This window comes from Ananas comosus, linkage group 12 (assembly GCF_001540865.1).
Source record: "Ananas comosus cultivar F153 linkage group 12, ASM154086v1, whole genome shotgun sequence".
Classification (NCBI taxonomy): domain Eukaryota; kingdom Viridiplantae; phylum Streptophyta; class Magnoliopsida; order Poales; family Bromeliaceae; genus Ananas; species Ananas comosus.
The window spans coordinates 11990612-12013873 of record NC_033632.1 but is presented as its reverse complement, the minus strand read 5'-3'; the positions used below and the strand labels follow the sequence as shown (position 1 = coordinate 12013873).

The 23262-nt window shown below is 37.4% G+C and overlaps 4 protein-coding genes, 1 long non-coding RNA gene and 1 other non-coding gene across 11 annotated transcripts; 2 read left to right on the top strand and 4 right to left on the bottom strand.

The window, feature by feature from the left end:
* On the bottom strand, positions 438 to 5661 carry LOC109718234 (phosphoglycerate kinase 3, cytosolic-like). The gene is made up of 6 exons (XM_020244352.1): positions 5359 to 5661; positions 3096 to 3173; positions 2442 to 2702; positions 1960 to 2277; positions 1367 to 1525; positions 438 to 983 (listed from the first exon to the last, which is right to left on the bottom strand). The coding sequence occupies exons 1-6, from the start codon at positions 5551 to 5553 to the stop codon at positions 789 to 791; spliced, it is 1206 nt and encodes a 401-aa protein (XP_020099941.1). The 5' UTR covers positions 5554 to 5661; the 3' UTR covers positions 438 to 788.
* LOC109718235 lies at positions 1406 to 1964 on the top strand. The gene is made up of 3 exons (XR_002218402.1): positions 1406 to 1539; positions 1647 to 1795; positions 1868 to 1964. It is a non-coding gene; the product is annotated as an uncharacterized LOC109718235 (long non-coding RNA).
* LOC109718232 (ruBisCO large subunit-binding protein subunit alpha-like) lies at positions 3094 to 12764 on the bottom strand. Of its 6 annotated transcripts, none has more exons than XR_002218401.1 (11): positions 12669 to 12764; positions 12526 to 12577; positions 12251 to 12427; positions 11652 to 11773; positions 11066 to 11273; positions 10827 to 10972; positions 10223 to 10529; positions 9693 to 9943; positions 9419 to 9619; positions 8242 to 8758; positions 3094 to 3173 (listed from the first exon to the last, which is right to left on the bottom strand). XR_002218401.1 is itself a non-coding variant. In XM_020244348.1 (10 exons), exons 1-10 carry the CDS (start codon positions 12747 to 12749, stop codon positions 8471 to 8473), a joined length of 1833 nt encoding a protein of 610 aa, XP_020099937.1. In that variant the 5' UTR covers positions 12750 to 12764; the 3' UTR covers positions 8143 to 8470. The 6 variants fall into 6 exon arrangements, 4 of the variants coding, with proteins under 4 accessions (XP_020099937.1, XP_020099938.1, XP_020099940.1 ...); XR_002218400.1 differs by lacking the exon at positions 3094 to 3173 and adding an exon at positions 6040 to 6482; XM_020244348.1 differs by lacking the exon at positions 3094 to 3173 and having other exon boundaries at positions 8143 to 8758.
* LOC109717948 (protein PXR1-like) lies at positions 13424 to 16286 on the top strand. The gene is made up of 4 exons (XM_020243911.1): positions 13424 to 13549; positions 13626 to 13742; positions 14696 to 14745; positions 15723 to 16286. The coding sequence occupies exons 1-4, from the start codon at positions 13489 to 13491 to the stop codon at positions 15948 to 15950; spliced, it is 456 nt and encodes a 151-aa protein (XP_020099500.1). The 5' UTR covers positions 13424 to 13488; the 3' UTR covers positions 15951 to 16286.
* On the bottom strand, positions 17113 to 21386 carry LOC109718712 (pentatricopeptide repeat-containing protein At2g35130-like). The gene is made up of 8 exons (XM_020245091.1): positions 21316 to 21386; positions 20106 to 20302; positions 19800 to 20032; positions 19436 to 19685; positions 19161 to 19306; positions 18663 to 18868; positions 18448 to 18572; positions 17113 to 18348 (listed from the first exon to the last, which is right to left on the bottom strand). The coding sequence occupies exons 1-8, from the start codon at positions 21321 to 21323 to the stop codon at positions 17765 to 17767; spliced, it is 1749 nt and encodes a 582-aa protein (XP_020100680.1). The 5' UTR covers positions 21324 to 21386; the 3' UTR covers positions 17113 to 17764.
* TRNAK-UUU lies at positions 22500 to 22572 on the bottom strand. The gene has a single exon. It is a non-coding gene; the product is annotated as a tRNA-Lys (tRNA).

Here is a 23262-nt window from a genome sequence, read left to right as displayed (position 1 = left end):
AAGAATTCAAAATATAAAAAGAACCTATTCTTTCTTATTTTTAATTTTAAATAATTACGCGTGAGAATTATAGAATAGGACGAATCTACCTTAAAATTTTGTTCTTATTTTATTTGTTAGATTACAAGAAATAATTTTTTTTTGTCTTAAAGCTTTATAAAATTATATACAGTCGCACCGCAAAAATGGTTGTATTATTAATAACCTTTAATTAAAAAGATGAGCCTATTAAATTATTTGATAAGTTTCAGAAAATTTAATTATCAAAATTGAAAGTTTTAGCATACATTTCTCCCTTTTCAAAAAACTCACCTTTTTTTTTTTTTTTTCTGCTGCGGTTGAGTAGTTCTAAACCTCAAACAACATTTTTGCAGAAGTTCAAACTTCAAATAGCGAATAAAGCCGTCAATCGGCGGTACATCGAAATGAATTGCAAGTTTGCAAACCAATCAATCCACAGCATAATTCGTTTCGCGGATTTTATGAAATTACAGATGGATTCATAAACTTAAACATCCAAAGTTACAAAAAAGGTGAATTCTTCTTGGTTTCATCCACCAGTTAAAGATTCACATCAACATTACAAAATGCAAAACACCACAATGAACTTCTTGATCATAAAGCTTGAGCCAAGAGCCATTGTGATCAAAATGAGAACTACTTGTCTCAAGCGCTTGCTTCATCTCGCTCGCCTCGGTTATAGGCTTAACTTTATTTCGAAACCCATATACAAAAACTGCGACACAAGCTATCTTAATCTCGAAGACGAATATGTTTTCGCCATGTGCTCAAGCATCGTCGAGAGCGAGGACTCCCGGGAGCGACTTGCCTTCCAGCAACTCCAGGCTCGCGCCGCCTCCCGTTGAGATGTGGCTCATCTTGTCTGCCAGGCCCGCCTTCTCCACTGCGGCGACGGAGTCACCGCCCCCGATGATCGTGGTGACGCCCTTCGCGCTGAGCTGGGCCAGCTTCTTCGCAATCGCCTGTGGAAATTATAGATCGTTTAAATCTAATATCAACATAATAGACTGAGCCTTCCTAAAAGAAGAAAAAAAAAAAAAGGATCCAATTATTTGAATTCAGAAAAATAGTGTACTTTCTCTTCTTTTCTTTTTTTTTCTGAATTCACAATTTTAGCGCATTTCTTTAAGTATCGATATATTCACTTTCCTCGAAATAATCGAATCTATACAGCATCCCCTGAGACTACAAGATTTCACCACTTTGCCTCTTTCGTCGGTGCTCCATCGGGGGGTAAAATGTCGGTTTTGGAATATCAGAGGGGCAATGTGAAATTAACAATATTAATAGGTTTTTTTTATTCTTCCAATCTTTGTGTTATATATAAGCTGCTATATTCGCTTACATCGGTTCCCGCAGCAAACTTCTCGAACTCGAACACGCCCATGGGTCCGTTCCAAATGATGGTGTTGGTGGTATCCAGGGCTTCATTAAATGTCTTGCTCGCGTCGGGTCCGATGTCGAGACCCATCCAGCCATCTGGAATTTCCGACGCTTGTACGACCTACAAAACAAAAGGTCCAAATAAATGTATAGATAAAAGTAAATAAATAAAGATATCGAATCCAAATTGACAGCCATCAGTAAATACAAGTTGCGCTTAAAATTAATGCTTCGATTTGTAGGGCGCTAAGAAACTCATTTCTACTCACAATCAAAGCCAGCCGCTCCTGGAGCATTTCGGGCTTTTGCTTCTCAAGTAGAGAAGTTTCAAAAGTGCAGTGAAATTGATGCAGCTGAGGATAATAGCGACAAAGCAAGTTCACTGAAGCTGGTGAGTGTTCACAACGCGACAGACGTGACCAGCTGCGAAAAACTTGCTCCGTCATTAACAATTTTAGTGCAGTCAATATCACTACAGGTTTCGAAACCCGGGTCAAAGAAGCCCTAGAATATCAGAAGGAAAAGAGAAAAGACGACTTCAGTGGAGGAACAAACCTTGCTGGCTGCGTCCGCAGCAAACTTATCGGCTACCACAATGTCGGTGGGCAGCAAGAGAGAAACACCTTTGGAGCGCGCTTTCTCTAGAAGAGAAGTCGCTAGGTCGAGCTTGTCTTCTTCAACCAGTGACGACCCGACAGAGTACCCTTGCGCCTTGTAAAACGTGTAGATCATCCCACCGCCGAGAAGAAGGATATCGACCTTTCCTAACAATGATTCGATCACTCCGATCTTCGTTGATACTTTAGATCCACCCACGATGGCCGCAAATGGCTTCTTAGGGTTCGCCACGGCCCCAACAAGGTAATCAAGTTCCTTCAAAAAAAAAAAGAAGAAGAAGCAATTTCAGTGCAAGCTTTGTTTCACATAGATTATACTACTGCTACATGAATTAAATTAGCGACATGTGTTATAATTTACTTAAATGAATTGGAATATAATAAAGAATTGCTTTTAAAGGACCAAACTGAAAAATATACCTTCTGCATAAGGAAGCCAGCGACCGCCGGCTTCAAGAACTTGGTGACTCCCTCGGTCGAGGCGTGAGCTCTGTGGGCGGTGCCAAAGGCATCGTTCACATAGAGGTCCGCGAGCGATGCTAGCTTCTTAGCGAACTCGGGATCATTCTTCTCTTCTTCCTTATGAAATCGGACATTCTCAAGAAGTACAACGCCACCATCTGGCAATGTGTCCACCGTTTTTTCAACTTCTTCACCAATGCAGTCATTCGTGATCACGACCTGTTTAACATGTATTATGTTGAACAGTAAGTTATCCAACTTGGAATAGAATAGTTGAGGACTAAAGGCTTAGCTGCTATTGTTGTTGCGCGGGATCAGAAGAAAGAAATTATAGGGGTTTTTCGTGTACATACCCGTGCAAATATGTAAAATTACACAAAAATCCCCACGAAGTTAGTATTTTCACATGTGCCCTTGAAAACCTTATTTATTTGCCCGGCAACGGAATGAATGCGATTAAGTATGATTTTCACAGGCATAAATACTAACTTCGCAAGGATTGTTTTGCAATTTCACATATCTGCAGAGGTAGGTACATATACAAACAACCATACTGCGCTTTGATTATCATATTTAAGAAAAACAACTATTTAGAGAGCAGATTCCACATACATTGACTCCAAGAAGTTCTGATAGCCTCGGCACGAGAGGCTTCAAGCTGTACTTTGGAGTGACACCTTTAGGGCGGCCCTAGAAAGTCAAAATCACATCCATTAATTCTGTAAATTTAAAAAAAGAAAAGAAAAATTGAAGTATGAGACTGGAAATGAAAATATTTAAGGAAAGCATTTTTTTCATGAGATAACTGATGGATAAATAACAGAAAGACTGAAGAGTAATTTTAGAACAATAATTAACTTACTATCAAAGCAACATTTTTCTACCTTGGACGAGAATATTACATTACCTAGTGTTGATGGCATGTGATAGCCAGTCTTACTACTGAAGTTCATAAATGTATTCCGTCAAAGTAATCGAAATGTATTAGCATCTACAGTACCCAACGTAAGAAAAGCATATAGAAATAAGAAGCAAGCTATACAGGCCAGCATGAATTAAAAACTAATAATATACAGCTATGAGATTCCAATTATAACTGTCAAGCCACTTGGTCTTCAGAAAAAAAAAAAAAAAAATTGAAATGTTAACGACGTTGAAAATGTTAAATACTTCTGATCACATCCAATAATGAGATTAAGATCTGAAAACTTTTCTTAGGAATTCCATTTCCTTAGAAAACGAACTCTAATGTAAATAATGCAACCTTTCAAGAGAATTGCTTTCCCCTTTCTTTTGAATAAAAAGGGACTTAAATTACTTCAAACTATTCCAATTCAAATATGTGAGGTCTATCATTTTTGCATGGATCATGTGAAAATTCAGCTAGTAAGCATCTAAATACAAACTCAACCTACAAAAAAAATTCGAGACCCCACAATAGCGAGGAAGGAGGATTAAGGGCAACAAATGATGCAGGAACATATCTTTTGTTTTATGGGTATTACCTATTATGTGAGGACGAGAATTTTTATTTTTCTTAACAATAATTAAGTTGATAAGGTTAGATTTCAGTAACACTCCGAATTTTTGAAATGATTCACTTAATCCTTCTAGCCATCTATTGTTAGAGGAAATATTATTGCCCACAACTGGTACAACTGCACATCTTTGGACCACAAATCCGTTTGCCCCCCATCAATCTTGTACTTACAATACAAATGTCCAATTTTCCATTAGAAAGAGGAGGTAGCTAATGGAAAATGAGATGAGATCATGGGCCGATGGATGAATGGTACTGCATGACTATAGGGATGGGCACAGGCAATGTTTTTTTTTTTGTTTTTTTTTTTTTTCCTCTTCTAATAGAGATGGGAATAAGGTCCAAAGTGGAACATTTTCAAAAGCTTGGGGTATCAAATCCACAACTTTAAAAGTTATGGACCAAAGTGAAATCTGAATATATATACAGGGACTAGTATTGCAAGTTACCATCGAATAGGCATCAAATTAAGAAGAATCTAGGCACAAGAATTTCATGGAGTTTCATCAAATTAGTCACTACATTAGAGATGGCTTAAAAAGCAAAATGAAAACATTACTAAGACAACAAAAAATAAAAGTAAAAGAAGGAAGCTCTAGCAAATTTGCAGTTTGTGGTCGATATATATAATTAAATATATTGTGATAAGTTATATCAGAATTTTTATATAATAACAAAGCAAAATGGTGTTCCAATGGTTAGGATGACGTATTGACACGCATACAATTTGGTCAAATTGCATGTAGATACAATATAATATGCATCAATGATTATAGTATATTCTCTACATCCGACTAAAATTTAGATCAAGTTGCAAATAAGTATGATATAACCATTAGAAGTACTCTGATAGTAAATCAACCTTGACAGAGACATCTAATGATGAATGATCAGGGATTAAAGGGCTAAAAATGATTCTTCTATAAGAAAAACTAGATTTTTCTTAATGATTGGGGATTAAAGTGTGACATATTGAAAATTTTAGCCACTAAGTTGCAATATCAAGATAATGCAGGGATTATCCACACATTTTACCCAAACAAACAAGGATCAGAAGAAAAAGAAGAAGAGGTCAAATCGAATGGAGAGAGAGAGAGAGAGAGAGAGAGAGAGAGAGATCTCGCTCACCAAGTGTTTGTATACACCTAAAAGGTCAAAAATGATTCTTTACTTAGTTGCAGTATCAAGATAACACAGGGACTATACGTACATTTCACCAAAAAATTAACAAATAACACAAGGATCAGAAGAACAAGCAGAAGGGATCAAATCAAAAGGGCGCGAAAGGGAGGATCTAGAGAGAGAGAGAGAGAGAGAGAGAGAGATCACGCTCACCAGGTGGGTGCAGAGGATGACCCTGGCGCCGTTCCCGACCAAGTATTTGATCGTGGGCACCGCGGCGCCGATCCGGGTGTCGTCGGTGATGTTCAGGGCGTCGTCCAAGGGCACGTTGAGATCGACCCTCACGAACACCTTCTTCCCCCTCAGATCCGCCTCCTTCAGATCCCCCACGCTCTTCTTCGCCGCCATTGATGGGTCCTCTATCGAGAGAGAGAGAGAGAGCGAGAGCAATGAGATCGATGGGGTTAGGGTTAGGGTTTCAGGTGGAGGAGGAGGAGGAGGAGGAGGAGGAGAATGGTGGAGAGACTCGGAGGAAGAGGGAAAAGGGGAGGGGCTTTGGTTTATATAGGGAGGAGGGGGGCGTACGTTAAGGGCTGGTGTTGCTACATTGCGCCGAGAAAAAGAAGTTTTCCGTAGACCTGGCCCACCGTGGGCCGGTCTCTTATAAAAATACAAGTACACATTTTTAATATTATCATATGAAAAAAAAAATTATAATTAAAAAAAAATAAGATTAAATATTTTTGTAATATTATCCATCAACGAAGAAGCAAAGTGATTATATGAAACTATTTTTATATTTGAAACCACTTTTGAAAAACCTTTAAAAGTGAGTTTAGCTACGCAATTCCAAATTAGCCCTCAATTTTATTATTCATTTTTAAAAAAAACGAACATATCATACTGTTAGTTCATTTTTGTGTCACGCAACACAAACCCACGCTTACAAAAAAAAAATTGTGGTCCCGGTCTTTCGGCTGACGTGGTGTACGCAGTTCACGGCGATAACTTCTGAGGAGGGGAGAGGGAGCTTATCCCATTGGATATTCTCGCCTCGATGTGCGTGCAGGAAGTAAAAAAAAAACCGTGAGCCGCAGCGGGTTTGAAAATTTGAGCGAACGTTAACTGTGGGCCGAGAAATGGACGGCTCAGATATACATCCTGCCGCAGATCAACGGCTGAGCGATCGGTCTAAACCCGTTGGAAGTTGGACAACAAATTATTGCCTGCACCAGGTGCATCCGTACATCTCATGCACCACCACTCACGGCTCCGAATGATCAACGTCTCAGAATCAAAATCCATCGGATGCATGCGATCTACACCGTCCAAAAGGACTCTGATGCATAAAACAATACAAAATAATCTCAATAATCAACGGTCGAGAAATGACCGATGCTCGATTTATAAAAAAGCAATATTCAAAATTTATGAATTTTTTTTTTGACCTTTTAAAAAATATAAAATTGGATGCGGTTGATAACACATTATCAAAACTAAACATCAGTGATGGAAAGAAAACCGTCCAGAGCAAAATGGAGTACAGCTTCTTCTTTCGATCCGTCCCGAATAAAATAGTAATTCATCCCAAATTCGTCCCGACTTTGAGAAATAGGTAGTACGCTACCTACTTCATTTATTTCATTTAGAAATAAACTTAGCAAGAAATGTGAATCAACTGGGATTCGAACTTGGGTCTCGGGTACCAGCCACTGAGCCCTTTGCCACTTGCTCTAGGGACGGTCGGTAATTCATCCCGACTTGTTAAGAAAATGAAGCAGTAGGTTGGAAACCCTTTTCGCTCGCAGATCCGTCCCGTTTGCATCCCTAATAAAGTCAAACCAGAATAGAAGGTTCTACTTTGTCGGCATAGAAGTCCACTTATGACCAAAATAAAATGGTTTTAGAAATAAGCGTACACTACATACATGACAATTAGTGAAACACTAGTACAGTAATTTATGTGATGTGACGAGTAGATAATTAGAGAAAAAATAAAAAATGGTTACAAAAGAAGAGGAAATAGCGATGAAAGTAGCGACGATAAAGGATGAAATTAATCTTACCGATGAAAGAAGGTAGCAACCGAAGGAAGTGTTAGAGAAATAGCTCGGCTCAATGCAGAAAAAAAATCCGATTTGGTTCGAACAAAGAAAGAAAAAAACATGTTGAGGGCTTAAGCTGGTTTGGAAAAATCCACACTAAACAAATGATTGATTCGGTTCAAACAAATAAAAAAAAAAAAATCGATTTTATTTAAGCAAAAAAAAAAAAAAAAAGTGAAAGACTTGAATCGGTTCGGGATAGAGCCGACACCCAACAATGAAGGAAACATCGGCATGTGGCAAATTTAGGGAGAACAATGTATAGGTATACAGAGGTATAGATGAGCAAATAGAAGATTCCCTAGATTCTAGAAGCTTCTAGACTTAATAAGCATTAAAGAATCAAAAATTTCATAGGGAGGTAGCCAATGGTGAGACAGGGATCATCATTCTCAACCAGAAAATATAATGCTGTTGGATGAATTGCTATGGAATAGTGCTTTTAGAGCAAGCACTAGAGTAAAATCTAATTTCTTTTCTATGGGAGTAAACTAATTTGAGTCCAATTATAATAAAACTAGAATACGTTTAAAAGTAGACGCCGCTTTTGGCTGCAACGTATCAAAATCGACAATCTGCATTGTCAAACATGATCTTTAGTGATCAAGTGGTCTCAAATTGACCTTATATTAGCCATTAAAGAGAGTCAACTTTGAGACCACTGAATGTTAGGCAAATGATGCCCTAAAATTGCGAAATTCAAATAGAGGGTCCAATCATGAGCAATTTTGTAAATAATCAAAAAGCTCCGACGTATTGAAATAAAAGAGAATTGAAGGGAATGTGCAAACAATATGAAATGTGAAAAAGCGGTTATGTGCAAAGTTATAAGCACGCCATTCATGAGATATATTGAGAAATAAAAATGCGAGCGGACCTATTGAAGCATGTAAAAAAAAAAACCAAAAATCACAACTCATTCCTAAGTAATTAGCAAGAAAAACAATACAAGCACAATAGCATGCAAAAAGCAGAGGATAACTTCACTTACAACAAAAGTGCTCCTCAGTAGACGCTCTTCTGCTTTGAAAATAAACTCGCGATTAAACAGCTCGTGAATCCAGCAATTCTCGCGTAGCCCTATCTGTTCACGCTACTGGTTCAACCTTCCCCTTTTTGTTCTCGAAAAGCCGATTTGCAAAGTCGAGAAAGCCTATGCGATGAAAATAACTTCTCTTCCCTGGCTTTTCTATTAAAAGCCCTTTTTGTATATTCTACATCTATGGGGTAATACCAGGAACTAAAGGAAAAGGAGGTGCAGGCTTCTTTACTTTATCGACCATAATAGCTTGCGTCATTAGAATCATTCCAGTTATAGAAGCTGCATTTTGAAGTGCGCACCTTGAAACCCTAGCTGGGTCGATAATACCAGATTGAAGGAGGTTTTCGTACATGTTAGTCATTGCATTATACCCGATAAGCCATTCACTAGAAAGGAGCTTCTCAACGACAGCCGAACCATCGAGCCCCGCATTGTGAGCTATTGTCATAGCGGGTGTAAGAAGTGCCTGGAATTATTTAAAAAGGAAAAAAAAAATTTTAAAATTGGCAAACATGAAATCACTCAAATTAGCATTTCATTCTTCGCTAATTGTTTTTTTTTTAAAGAAAGCTAATTTTACGGGAGAGAAAATAAAAGGGTTGCAACGTACCAAGGTGGGTTATCAGCAATTTGATTTGATCTTATTGTATAAATTACACCAGGGTCCTCAACTTTCAATTGATACAATTGGATCCCTAACTTTGAACTTTGTTACAATATTACCCTTCCTTTAGATTTCTTGGTTGAATCGGAAGGCAATTCCCATCTAATCAACATGTAAGTCCAAAAGTTGCTAACATGGTATAAAAATGGCAATCACAAGGAAAATTTTGACAAATAAAACTACGACAAAAGGCAATTGTCCTAAACAGAGAGTAAGGCCTGTATCTTTGAGCTTTGCTTTCTTGTGGATAGATGGCAATTATATGGTATCACAAACGAAAATGTTCAAAGTTAAGTTGCCATGTTGTCATGTTGACTTCAAAAGAATAGAAGTTAGGATGGTAAATTATTACTTCGGGATTAACCCGTAAATCTAAAACTGTTCCATTTCAAGGATATTTCAAAAATTGTCAGGTGAGGTGAATAAAGTAATTTGTCGTTAAAAGATTAAAAGAAATCAAACCTTTCCAACTATGTCAACTCCAATCTTCTCGTCTGGGTCATCAATAAGATCCTTAATCTGGGGAATTTGCTTTGATAACTGTACAAAAGTGGCCCCACCACCAGGTGCTATACCTTCATCTATGGCAGCAAAAGTTGCGTTCTTTGCATCTTCAATTCTAAGTTTCCTGTCCTCAAGTTCAGCTTCAGTGGGTGCTCCTACCTAAATATCATTTGTATGTACTCAGAATCCACCCCCAAGAAAAAAAGAAAAGAGAAGAAATTAGGAAAAAAACCTTGATCACGGCTACACCACTTGAAAGCTTTGCAACTCTTTCAGACAGCTTCCTTGATAAATAAGCACTGTCTGTGTCACTTATATCTTTCTTTATTTGGGAAATTCTCGCCTTAATCTCCTCTTTCATTATTGGGTCTGCGACGATGGTCGTCGAATTACTTGTTATAGTAATCTTCTGAGCAATACCTAGCTGGTCCGAAGTCACGCTTTCAAGCGTCAAGCCCAAGTCGCTAGCGAGAAAATCTGCACCTGTTTAATTGCAGAATAAAGAAATTAACTAGCACCAGGAAGTGCACCTGTTGCCAAAATAAGGTTTACATAGGAAACAGATTCGGTAGAATTTCTGAATGTTTTTTCAGCTGATGGGACTGCAAATTTTATGGCTAACAAAGCCGTAAAATTTTACGAATTCTCAATTCAATTTAGCCAAATGTCTATAAAAAGAAATATGGTTGGGGGTGTCACTACACATTTTAACCAAATTGTATTATCTAAATAAGTGATGAAGCAAAGGATATTTAAGTTTACCTGTCATGAGAGCAATATCTTGGAGAAGAGCCTTCTTTCCTTCTCCGAAACCAGGGCACTTAATCGCCGCAACATTCAACACTCCTCGCAGTTTGTTTAGGACGAGAGTTGCAAGCACTTCGCTTGAGATATCCTCAGAGATGATTAATAATGGCACGCTTAGCTGAGTGGTCTTTTCCAATAAAGGAACTAGGGATTTAATATTTGTGATCTTTTGATCGGTTACAAGAACTTTAGCATTCTGAAACTCCACGATCGATTTGTCCTGGTTTGTGATGAAGTGTGGAGATATATACCCCTTGTCTATCTGCATAGGAAGTAAAAGAGAAGCAAATAAAAAACTTTAGCAGCTCCTACATATATACACAAATACATACAAATATATGTATGTGTGCATGTATGCATTCCTGCAAAATCATCAATTTGTATTTCTATTTCATTAAAATTTAAATTTTCATACATACCCCTTGAAAATGATATTTCTTACAACAAATTAAGCTTTTAAGGGGTATATATGAAAAATAAGATCTTGCAGGTTTACATGCGTAAATAGAGATTTCTGAAAGGATGTATCAGCACCATTTACGGTATCAAATGACGATACCTTCATTCCTTCTTGGACTTCTATTAGGGTATCAAAAGAGGAAGATGATTCAATTGAGATTACTCCATCACGACCAATCTTTTCAACGGCTTCAGCAATAAGATCTCCAATAAACTGGTCATTTCCCGCAGATATTGCAGCTACAGCTGAAACGGGTAGATTGTAGATTTTAGCAATTCCATGATATGATATTTACACGTGTTTTCCTTTCATTAATCCATGTTTAAGAGCATGATTACCTTTTATGTCTTCCTTTCCACTCACGGGAACAGATTTACTCCTCAAGATCTTGATAAGTTCATTAACAGCTTTATCGATGCCCTTTTTCAAAGACACAGGGTTAGCCCCGGTGGCAACTGCCAACAACCCTAATTTGATCATTTCCCGAGCCAAAATAATTGCAGTGGTGGTCCCATCCCCCGCTGAGTCATTTGTCTTGCTTGCTACCTGCTTAAGATAGTTTAGACAATAATAAAAGCAATACTCTTAGCGATCGTTTCGCTCGGTTGCAACTTCTGCATAAGTGCTTTTAGGTAAGCTGTTCAAAGAGCACAATTTTGCCTATTTGGCCTAGTTTTACTTCTGCTTTCAACTTAGGCACAGAGTCTGGCAAACACAAAAGTTTGAAGCTTCTGTTATGGTGAAAAGCTAAAGTAAGATTTTATGGCCCAAATGCAGAAGCTCCAATTTGGAGCTTCCAATTTTGCTATTAGTTAGGCTTTCAAAGTAGAGAAATTGTTTCATAAACCATGTGAAACAGGAAGTAGAACCTATTTTGCAGCAAATTGGAAACTTCGCTAAGAATGGTAAAGTCGTAGCAATGACCTCTTGAAGCAACATGGCACCGGCATTTTCAACTGCATCTGAGAGTTCAATAGCCCGAGCAATCGTAACCCCATCATTTATTACTTTAGGTACTCCCGGTTCATCGATAACAACATTACGCCCTGCCATGAGCTACTCAGTTTTGAAGAATCAAATATCACTTTTAAGTAACATGCCTTTAAAGAGAGATTCTCTGCTCTGAAAGAAAATAATGTATATAATATATATAACTCGATTAGGATGGGTCTTCAAAAGCTAACTAGGATGCGTGATACACGGCAATTTACGCAACAAACTAATAACATTTTACCCTAATAACAGTAATGAAGTTTATAGGGTGAGCATTTCTACACAGCTCTAGCTCTAAAATTTAACAACAACTAATATTTTTTACTCAACAGATTTTGTAAATAACGTCTTTAGATTAACCCCAAAGAAAGAGAGTAACTTAAATGGCTAAGCAGCTAAAACCAGATAAACCAACCTACAAATATAAGTTTTAAGGCAATAACAGCATGATCAAACACCAAATCACAAAATCCAACATAGGAAACATAATAAACCTTTCTAAGAAAATGAACAAGCCAAAAAGCCGCTACCTTTCGGCCCCAAGGTAACAGAAACCGTATCGGCGAGCTTATCGATCCCCGCCAACAACCCCCTTCTACACTCATCCCCAAAAGATATCCTCTTAGGCCCAGCTCTTACAGTAAATTTACTACCCAAAAATCTCCGTTTCGATGCTACACAAGAACCCAATTCGTATCCTCGCTTCTCTGAGGCAAAAACACAAACACCTTATGCGTAAGCACGATTACACACATCACAGAAAAGATAAACCTCTTTGGATTAGCTCTTACAGTAAAATTAGTACCCAAAGATCGAGATTTTGATGCTACGCGAACCCAATTCGGCATCCCGCTTCTCTGAGGCAAAAACACAAACACTTGATGGGTTAGTTTGGTGAAATAGGAGATGAGGAAATGGCTAAGGAGAGAGAGAGAGAGAAGCCTATACCACCGTGAAAGAGAGGGTCTGAGGAGAGGAGGAGGGGGAGGAGAGAGAGAGGGCGAGGGAGGAGGAGAGAGAGAGCGCCATTTTTGAAGAGAGGGAGGTGTGAGAGAGGGGAAAGGGGTTTTGCGAGGGGTTTTGTAGAAGACGAAGAGAATAAATTTACGGGATAGTCCCTGTACTATCTCAAAATTTAATATCAGTCTCTAGAGTAAATTTCGGTACTAGCCCCCAAATCGTTAGAAATTACTTTTTTGGGTTCTCAAACTTTTACAAAGTGAACTTCCCAAAAACATTTCACTTTAGTTTTTGTGTAAATTTATTATCGGTAAAAATATATGAAGACCCTTTGCTAATTTGGAATGACCCCCTCAACTTTAAATTTTTTTATTCTGACTCTTTTATCTTTATTAGGTTATTCTGGTCATTTTTATTAAAATTTTTTGTTAAATAGTAGCTACTAGTAGTTAATATAAAGCTAAAATTATAAAATTTGGTAAAATTATTAATGAGTTTGATAATTTTTTAATTTTCAAAAAAATTTAAAAGTTATAAAGATCTCAACTGAAAAAGCTAATGTAAAGGGGGCTATTTCAAAATAGCCTATAGTTGAGGGGGTCTCCACTCTCCATACATTTATTATTACTTTTATTAATTCTCTATCATGGATTTAAAGTGAAAATAATGTGTATCTGCTATTGAGGACCAGAATATAATTAAGTTAAAGTTGAGGGACTAGTTGTGCAATTTTACCCAAATATGTATCGTCTCTCTCTTTCTCTAAACGATCGATTAGGGCGAAGGAGAAGAAGGGGCGGGGGCAAAAATGGGTGGCGAAGGGAGATCTCGGAAGAGGCGATCGTCTCCATCTCCGAATCCCTCTCAAGGTGCGAAGTTTCCCCTTTCCCCCCTCTTTTCCGCACTCCCTAAACCCTAATTTCGAACAAATTTGCGCCAATTTAGACGACGAAGAGCGGAGCGCAAAGCACCGGAAGAGGAGGGACGAGAGAGAGAGGAAGGAGAAGAAGAAGAGTAAGAGCGAGAAATCGCACGGGAGCTCGAGGAATCGGGATGGGAAAGGTAGGGTTCTTGCTTGGTTTGGATTAATCGGTGGTGAAAATTAGTAAAAATTTGTTCTTTTAGGTTACAAATCATCAAATTCTTTTGGGAGATTTCTTTTTTTTTTTAATGCGAAATAAGAAATTATCTCCGATTTTCGTCGAATTCATTGTAATTTTTAGATGAATTTTTTTAAAAAAATCGACAGGGAAAGATGGGCTTTTGGTTTGCCTTATTTGTTCCAAACTAAAAAAATTAAAAAATTAAAAAATTTGTTCTTTGAGCATAAAATGGTGATAAAATACTGAATTTAATTTACGATTCTAGTTCATCGTAAATTAAATTCGCCCGGAACTCAACTTTTTCAAAACGCCGTAATTGACTTCCCCGGGTGGTGGCGGAGTCAATTGCGAGAGAGAAAAAAGAGATAGGAAAAAATGATAAAAAGCCATTTGCTATAACTTTTTTTCACCTTCTTATATGCTAATGTGAAAATTTGCGGCAAAATAAACAAAAAATAATAGCATAACTACAGTCACAATCACAAAGCCGCGGACTTCCTATCAACCAAACAGACGAGAAAAACTCACTTTCACCTGAACTTCAGTTAAACTGAATGTCATTTTCAACCTGAAAATCAATTACGGACGAACAAACAAACAGGACCATGGGCTTTTTCTGCCAGAAGATCAAAATTCGTCTTCTTATATGCTATCTATCATTTTATCTAACAAGAACATCCTCGTACCGAATTAGTGATCGTCGGATAACTTATTCTGACGTCCAAACAGAGCCCGAAAGATGCGATGTTATTGTATAGATGTGTATGATCCTTGTTTGATGTATCACAGTTTGAAATGTTTCTACTGTTTAACAAGGATTGCGATATGCTCACAGTGTTTCTGATTATGCTGTATACGCATTTTGAAAATATTGTTTTATGATTCTCTGTGCTTTCATTTTTCTTCTGTCAGAGAAGAAATCGAAGGATAAGAGCAAGCGCAGCAGGAAAGATGATGATTCAGTGAGTTTCTTCTTTCTCTTTTGGTTTTTTTTTTCCTGTTTCTTTTGAAGTATATTGCTTTCGTATGCAAAATTGGAAGTTGGTAAGTCTGATTCCTGAAGATTATGCAGTCAACTGCTTCTATCTGGCCTTGCGGCCCTATCGCGCGGTGGAAGTCCATAATATGATCTTGGTAAACATGTATAAAACTTACCTTAACTGTCACTCATTTGGATTTGACTAACCTTTAAAAGTTTTGATTTTACTACATGACATTTTAATTTATTTGATTTGAGCTAATTAATGACTCTTTAATTTCAAAATTTAAATGCGTCATTCATCTTTACAGATTTAGTTAATACATTTTATATAATTTACGTAACTATAAATTCATTAAAGTAAGCAATTAGCTTAAATTTTGTATCTGAAGAGCGCGATCAAATCACTTAAATCAAATAAATTGAAAGGTTAGGTACTAAAGTCAAAATTTTGAAAGGTTGGGTAATCGGATCAAAATGGTCTATAGTTCAGCTAAGTTTTATACATTTTTACCTATGATCTTAAAGGATTGAAAAGTTGGCTTATTTCGTGTTATATGTTGTCGTGTTTGTGTCATTTTTGGGTTGGATGGGTTGTGCTAAACTTAAGATGAATTAGTGTTATCCTGATCTTTGGAAATTCTCAAGTTGTGGTGTTTACACTCTATTATGATGTCGATTCAAGGCTTTGCTTAGAGCCTTGTTCTAAGTTCATCTCATGATGGCTTCAATTCGATTCGATTTGCATGAAACTTTAGACTTTATATCATCCTAAAAGACGTTAGACTCATTTCTTTCGGAAAACCCATAGAATGTAGCATGACGACTAGTTGTTAATTGAGATAGTGGACAACCTTGGCATAAAATCTAGAAGAGCGAGAGCGAAAAAAAAAAAAATTTCTTTCTCGTGTTTTCCTTTGCATCTTTTGTTCTGATGCTTTTTTGGCCTCTCGGAAATAGGATTTCAAGGAGCTGTCGAAGGACGACTACTTCTCGAAGAACAACGAGTTCGCAACATGGTTGAAAGAAGAGCGAGGGATATACTTCTCCGACCTCTCATCCGACGCCGCCAGGGACCTCTTCTCGAAATTCGTCAAAGAGTGGAATAGTCGAAATCTCGAGTCGCGGTACTACCAAGGCATTGCCAGCGGAGTCCGCAGCGCCCACAATTGGAAGATCAAAACATGAGAAACAGACGCCGCCGAGCTTTTCTTTTTCGTGACTAAAAATACAAACAAAATCCCTCCTCGATATATCGCATGTTACACTTCATCATCTTGTACTCGGTTTTGATTATCTCGTCGCAGGAGTAAGGGAGGGGGTTGTATCCATTTTAGCCTCTCTTTTTTTCTATTTTCATTTTGTAACTTTTGTAGGATTAGCTATGCATTTTATGATGTATCTGAGTTTAGCATCAACTTTTTCTTGTTTTTGTTCTTTGTACTCTCTCATAGTTGATGAATACTCTTTGTGTATTTCCTGCAGTAATTTTGATACAATGAGAATATAACAGTGATTCTAGTACCCTCTAGTTTTGTTCTTTGTCTATATATATATATATATATATATATATATATATATATATATAGAGAGAGAGAGAGAGAGAGAGAGAGAGAGAGAGTCCAGTTGGGATATTATCGATAACATCAAGCGTTTGGTGCTATCAAGTTTTTTGCCGTTAAATTTAATTCTTTGATTATTTTACCCGTTAGATTATACTATTAAATTAATAATTCACTCAACCTTAGGGTAGTAAGACTCAAAATAATAAAATATAATTTTTTTTCACAAATAGCCAAAAAAGATAAAAATGGAGGCCAAAACAGTTGAATTTGGGTTTTAAACTCGATTGGAGTGGTTTTGCCATTTGATGCGTAGATTTTTAAAATTACTTTTCAAATTGAAATTATGCGCTGAAATCGGACACTTAATGAAAAAATTATTACCGTTTAAAGATTTTTCGTGTCGATTGTAAAAAATATCAAATTCAACTAAATTTTCGAATGAGCTTAGTTGAGTTATACTTTTCCAGTAACTCTAACACTAAAGTGGTCGCATCTCTCTCTCTCTCTCTCTCTCTAAATTTGATGATCAAATACAATATAAAATAAGAGTAATTTTGCATCGTAATCCCTACAGTTTATGGATATTAAGCATATCTAGTGTAATCCAATCTTGTTAGCTTATGAAACTCCTTATGATTCCTCAAAGAGCACAAATTCACCATTTATGACATCATCACAATTTTCACCAAATATATTAATAACAAAATAACAGAAAATCAAATTAAATTCTTATATATATATATATATTTTTTCTACAATAGTTAGCTAGTAGCAACAAAATAATATTAACACCGACGCACAATTTACGCAAAAAAATTATTAAACTATTTTACAAAAAAAAAGTTAATTTGGACCAAGAGTTGAGCTCCCGCGCTTTTAAAAGCACAGGAGCATTTGTGCTCGTGACTTTTTAACCATCGAGTCGTCTCAAGATCCATACAGTACTATTAACTTGCTGCACGGATTTTAAGGTAATTCGGCAGGTAAAAATTCACAAGTACGTTTAGTTCTTGTGCTTTTAATGAGCTCAACTCTTTGGGAGTCGAGTTCCTGTGCTAAAAGTACCGGAGCATCTATGCATGTGACATTTTAGCCGTTAGATCACTTTAAGATCCGTACAACACTATTAACGGTGTGTCCCACTAAGTCCCCTTTATTAGTGCTGCACTGATTTTAAGGCAAGCCGACAGCTGAAAAATCACAAATACGTTTAGCTCCTGTGCTTTTAATGAGCTCAACTCTTTGAGAGTCAGCTCCTGTACTTTTTAGCATAGGAGCACAGTAGTACTTGTGCTTGTGACATTTTAGCCATCGGATCACTTTAAGATCCATATAACACTATTAACGATGTGTCCCACTCATTCTCCTTTATTAGTGCTGCGTGAATTTTGAGACAATCCGACGGCTAAAAAATCACGAGCATGGGACCAAAAATATTCAAATAGTAAACACACATTTTGCTTCTTTGTGCATGGATCTCACAATTGCAGTGACTTGCTCAACCTGCTCCTCACTAGAACACGCCGCGAGAAGCACTTTCGCGGTCCCGCCGTCGGGGTAGCACCCGGAATCAATCATCTCTTCAAACAAATCCAAGCACTTCTCATACTGCTTTTTCCGTGAATAAGCACTTATCCGCGAAGTCCACGTTATGACATCGGCTTTTAGTCCTCTACGCGGAATGCACCGAAAGAGCTCCTCCATTCGATCGAAGAACCCCGCGCGCCCATACACATTGATCAAGATGTTGTAGGAGCTGACGTCGGTCGCGTACGGGCCGGTCTCTAGCTTGGAGAGCACTTGCTCCATCTTGTCGAAAAGCCCGGCTTTACCGTACGCGTCGAGCATCGAGTTCAGCGCAAATGTGTCGGGCTCGAGGCCCGATTCGTGCATCTGGTTCATGATCTCCTCGCATTTCGGGATGTTCCCAGCTTTCGAGTAGGCCGAGAGAAGGAGCATGTGGGACTTCATGGTGGGGGTCATGCCGCGCCTCTTTAGCTCTTCGAACGTAGCTTGCGCATCTATAAGAGTAAGCGTGATCGTTCTCGCACGTAAGCGTCGAAAGTACGGTTTCTTATAGATATAACCAATATGAAACCGAGCATTTCGAGTTCACGCACCTTCGTGAAGGCCGGCTCGACCAAACGCGTCGACCAATATGTTGTATGAAGCGCGATCGGGCTCGCATCCCATGTGCTGCATCAGAGAGAAGATCTCGGAAGAGCCGTACGGGAAACCTGCGCGACTGAGCCAGCAGCCATTCGGAAATTCAAAAATTCATCGACTTAGCTCGCGCTAGAATCTAAATTCGGCGCCAAATTGTCGATTTTTTTACCTGTAAGCTTCCATGAGAGCGTTGTAGGCGTAAACATCGGGCTCGTGCCCGGCTTCTTGCAACTGCTCGAACACTTCTTCTGCTTTCTCGCAAAGCCCTTCCCTCGCGAATGCATTGATAAGAGCAGTGTAGGTGCAGATATTGGCCTTGCATTTTTCGGTTTTCATCTCATTGAACAACTTCAAGGCCGTCGCCGATTGGTTCGCCTGTTCGAGAATCACTCTATCTTATAAGAGTAGGCTAGAATGCTTCGAGAAGTAAACAATCTCGTTTACTTTCGTGACGTTTCCGGCGATAGAGTATCTGAACCAACGATCGGCGCTGATAAACATTATCTTACTCTATTTGAACTTTCTAAGAACTCAAATTTCACGATTCTTCAACATCATCATTTTTCCGGTGATTAAGTGGTCTCAGATTCACTTTATATTAGCCGAGCATCGATTCGGATGTCCCATCATTTAGACATAGTAAAAGAGAAAACGAAAGAATAATAACCTTTCCGTAGATATTTATCATCAATGTGTAAGTCTCGGTGGACGGCGTGCACCGATCTTTCTTCATCCGCTGAAAAATCTCGATCGCCTTCTGAGTGCATCTTCCTTTCAACAATCCGTCGAGATACGCGTTGTAAACAACCACACCTGAGCAAAATCGACGCTCAAATCTGCATAAATTCATGATTTAATAGCGATACGAATATTACGAACAACTTCACAAAATCGCGAACTGCGGTCCGCACAAGAAGCGAGTATTCGAGGAGAAAAACATACTCGGAGGAATGCCGTTCTTCCGCATCTCAGTAAACACAGCCTCGGCCTTGTGGAGCGATCCCGACCTACAACAAGCCCTCAGAAGAAGTGCGTAAGTGTCGTCGGTCGGCACGCACCGCGCTTCCAGAAGCCGCGAGTAAACCGCTTCTGCTTTATCCAGCTGACGCTTCTGACCGAACGCATCGATCAGCAAGTTGTAGAAGATTATGTCGGGACGGAACGGACTCTTGTAAAATATCCACTCGCATACCTAAACTACGAGCATGAATCGTGTTCTTCCGCAAACATACATACGAAAACTCGAATTTTTACCGCAGTGCATGTAAATTGCAAGTTGCAGAAACAAACCGAAAACACTTCTCACCGCAATCACAGGATCCCACTGCTTGAATATGCGAAGCTGCACGGCGACGCTGATCAAATCGTCCCAGAGATTGTGCGTAGGAGGGAGACGATTAAACGACCGCCAGATTTTGGCGGCATCGGTTTCCTGCTGAACGAATTTGAGGATTTGGTCTGCCATCGGGCTAAGAACAGGGATCACGCCGTCGACGAAACCGGAACCGTATTTCCACCCGCGGCCCCTCAGAGAACCACCTTTTCAAGGGTTAATTGCAGATTGCGAATTGCAATTGCTGGTTTCGCGATATCGATTACAAAAACTTGTTACCTCTTTTCCTGGACAGCTTTTTCGGATCGAATGTTCGCCACTTCCCGCGCTTGTCGAGAAAAACACTGTCCTGATGATTCTTTCTGTCGACATCGACATTGAAATTCCTGCCACTCTCTTTCAGAGCATTCTCAAAACCGGCAAATTTGGTCGCCGATTTCGCGATCGGATAACACAAAGCTGCCTCACTCATCAATCTATGAAATATATGTATATGTGAGAACCCTAATTCACATTCAAAGTTGGATGCATACAAAAAAAATTAGGGCAAATGTAAGCAAACTTGTCAAATGGAATTGAACAAATGCAAAATTGCTGATTTCTTAATGAAAAATGATGCTATAAAAGATAATTGTTATAAGAAATTTGCTTGATTTAAGTTAGAATATATATATATGTGTGTGTGTGAAAACCCTAATTCACATTCAAATTTGTATACATACAAAAAAAAATTAGGGCAAATAGAAGCCAACTTATCAAATGGAATTGAACAAATGCAAAATTGCAATGATGCTGTAAAAGATAATTGTTATAAGAAATTTGCTTGTTAAATTAGAATATATATATTACTATATAGTAATATAATAATTTATGGTTTGTCGTGAGAACCCTATTACATTCAAAGTTGCATTACAAGCAATAAAAAAAATTAGAGGCAATAGAATAAGTAATATATGAGAATGAACTTGAACAAATTGAAATTGCCTAATTTTTTAGTGAAAAATCGTCTGTAAAACGGTAATTTTTATACAGAAATTTGTCTTGATTTATGTTAGAAACCTAATGCTGCAACCAAACCAAAAAAAAAAAAAAAAACCAATTAAATAAAAGATTTTACCCAACTCAAAAAAAAAAAGGAAAAAAAGAATACCAAATCTGAATTGCATTGAATAATTTATAAACTGAAACAAAATAGAGCATCATAGGAGGGATTTAGGATGCACAATTTTGTAACTTTTTTTAATGAAAAAAAAGATCATATAAGAACATTTGTTTGATTTAATTTAAAAAACCCAACTACTCAACCAAACAAAATGAACCCAATTGATTAAAAAGAACACCAACATCTAAATTGCATGGAATAATTATTTTATAATTTAGCAGGAAATCCAAGAAAAGTAACCCAAAAAAAAAGAGAGCAAATTTATCAACTAAGATTGAATTAATTTGCAACAATGACAAATAAAAGGAATTAAAGGCCATTAATTACATGGGCATTTGAAGAAATTGGATGTGGTTTTTATGGTGGAGGAGAGATAAGGAGAAATAAGAGTTTAGAGAAACAAATATCTCTCTCTCTCTCTCTCTCTACATATAACATAAGTACATAATATAGAGAGAGAATATTTGCTGAACCTGGGCCACCACTACAGCTTGGATAAAAAAATAGTAATTTTAAGGGTTAATCTCGTATACGTCCCTACAAATATAGTGAATTACAAATATATTCCTACAAAGTTTAACTCTCATATGTCGTTCCTACAAAATTCCTAATGTTTTCAAATACGTTACTGTCGTTAGGATCCATTAAAAAAGATTAATTAACCATAGGTAAAATACTTAACTCTAGTTAGTTAATGAGATAAATTGATATTTTTATCCCTCTTTAATTAATATTTGGGACTTTTGGAAAAATATATTTATGATGACAAAAAAGTTATTTCGTTTATAAAGTAAACAGTATTTTAACAGTAACAAACCAGATTGACATATTTGAAAACATTATGACTTTTCTAAGAGTAATATATAAAAATCAAATTTTGTAGCAAGGACCTGTATGAAATTAACCCTAATTTAAATTAGTTTACATTACATCACACCATATTACACTCCAGTTCTCTTCTCAATTATTACTTGCATTAGGAATTGCGTCAATCACTGATTATTCCTAGCGCAAGCAATAAAGAACTTGATAGTTGATAGTCAACGTCTTAAGTTTATAGCGTAGTTGCTTTATATTTCTAACTAAATTTATTTTTTATAAAAAAAAAAAACCGAAGCAGATAACGTACTGTCTTTTTCTCAGAGAAAAAGAATTGCGGCAATTACTTTAGCGTTCTCGTCTCAATTATTCTCTGTATTAAGAATTGCATCAATTACTGTCCGTCTCTAGTGAAAGTAACAAAAAGTCTTTAAGTTTAAGTCTAATTGCTTTCTGTTTATAGCTAAGTTGATTTCTAAAAAAATATGAACAATAATAAATTCAAAATTCTAAAACGACCAGCGAATTTAACAGTGAAACCTTATAAAAGTAAATTTGTAAATGACGTTACATATAAATTAAATAAAATTGTTCAATAAACTATCAATTTTGATAGTGATGAGGGAGTAGAAGATCGCTTTTATCTAATATATTTTTTTTTAAAAAAAAAACATGAAAGTTATTGACAAGAACGCCGTCTGTGGGAATCGAACCCACGACCACATGGTTAAAAGCCATGCGCTCTACCGGCTGAGCTAAGACGGCATGACAAATAATTTTTGTCACTATTTTAAATTCTCAAATTAAATTATATAATATATGCCACCACTTGTATTGGAAGGGTTACTAATACTACTCGTGCCCGCGGGTTACCCACAAATTTGCTGGTATCGGCACTAATGTTTTCACCCAAAATATTACGGTTAAAACGGGCAAGTACCCGTTAAATTAAGGTATTTTGGGGTGACTTGTAGGTATCTGTAAAAAGAATTATGCTGGCATACTATCAATAGCACAAAGTTATTTGTGTTATTAGCTTTTTAACCCTTGGATTGAGAAATATGCGGTTAGGATGATATGGACCCCCTAGAGTTGAGTGGGTGGTTGGTTGAATAGTATAATATAACGGGTAAAAATAATCAAAGGGGTTAATCTAACGGCAGAAAACTTTATAGCACCAAGTGCTAGCTTGATGCTATCGATAGCATAGCAGTCGGACTCCTGTAAGATATATATATATATATATATATAGAGAGAGAGAGAGAGAGAGAGAGAGATAGAGAGAGAGAGAGAGTTGGACTCGGCTACTATTAGTAGCAAAATTCCATTGTTGCTACCAGTTTTTTAGTCTTTGGATCAACTCTTTTCATTATTTCTAACCATTGGATTAAATACTATAACCTAGTGGGGACCACTCAACCCTAGGGGGACCACTCAACTCTAACCGACTTATAT

Bases quoted from the DNA above. Each gene is read 5' to 3' on its own strand.
- LOC109717948 (XM_020243911.1), top strand. From the start codon at position 13,489: ATGGGTGGCGAAGGGAGATCTCGGAAGAGGCGATCGTCTCCATCTCCG. The intron at 13,550-13,625 runs GTGCGAAGTTTC...GCGCCAATTTAG, and splicing joins ATCTCCGAATCCCTCTCAAG to ACGACGAAGAGCGGAGCGCA. The intron at 13,743-14,695 runs GTAGGGTTCTTG...TTCTTCTGTCAG, and splicing joins GAGGAATCGGGATGGGAAAG to AGAAGAAATCGAAGGATAAG.
- LOC109718232 (XM_020244348.1), bottom strand. From the start codon at position 12,749: ATGGCGCTCTCTCTCTCCTCCTCCCTCGCCCTCTCTCTCTCCTCCCCC. The intron at 12,428-12,525 runs GTACTAATTTTA...TTTTTGCCTCAG, and splicing joins ATCAAAATCTCGATCTTTGG to AGAAGCGAGGATACGAATTG. The intron at 9,620-9,692 runs GTTTTTTTCCTA...AATGATATTTAG, and splicing joins GTGGTGTAGCCGTGATCAAG to GTAGGAGCACCCACTGAAGC.
- LOC109718712 (XM_020245091.1), bottom strand. The intron at 20,033-20,105 runs GTAACAAGTTTT...ACCCTTGAAAAG, and splicing joins AAAGCTGTCCAGGAAAAGAG to GTGGTTCTCTGAGGGGCCGC. The intron at 19,307-19,435 runs GTATGTTTTTCT...GATTTTGCTCAG, and splicing joins GAAGAACGGCATTCCTCCGA to GTGTGGTTGTTTACAACGCG.
- LOC109718234 (XM_020244352.1), bottom strand. From the start codon at position 5,553: ATGGCGGCGAAGAAGAGCGTGGGGGATCTGAAGGAGGCGGATCTGAGG. The intron at 2,278-2,441 runs GTATATTTTTCA...TTTTTTTTGAAG, and splicing joins CTGGCTTCCTTATGCAGAAG to GAACTTGATTACCTTGTTGG. The intron at 1,526-1,959 runs GTTTGTTCCTCC...TTTGTTTTGTAG, and splicing joins CTGCGGACGCAGCCAGCAAG to GTCGTACAAGCGTCGGAAAT.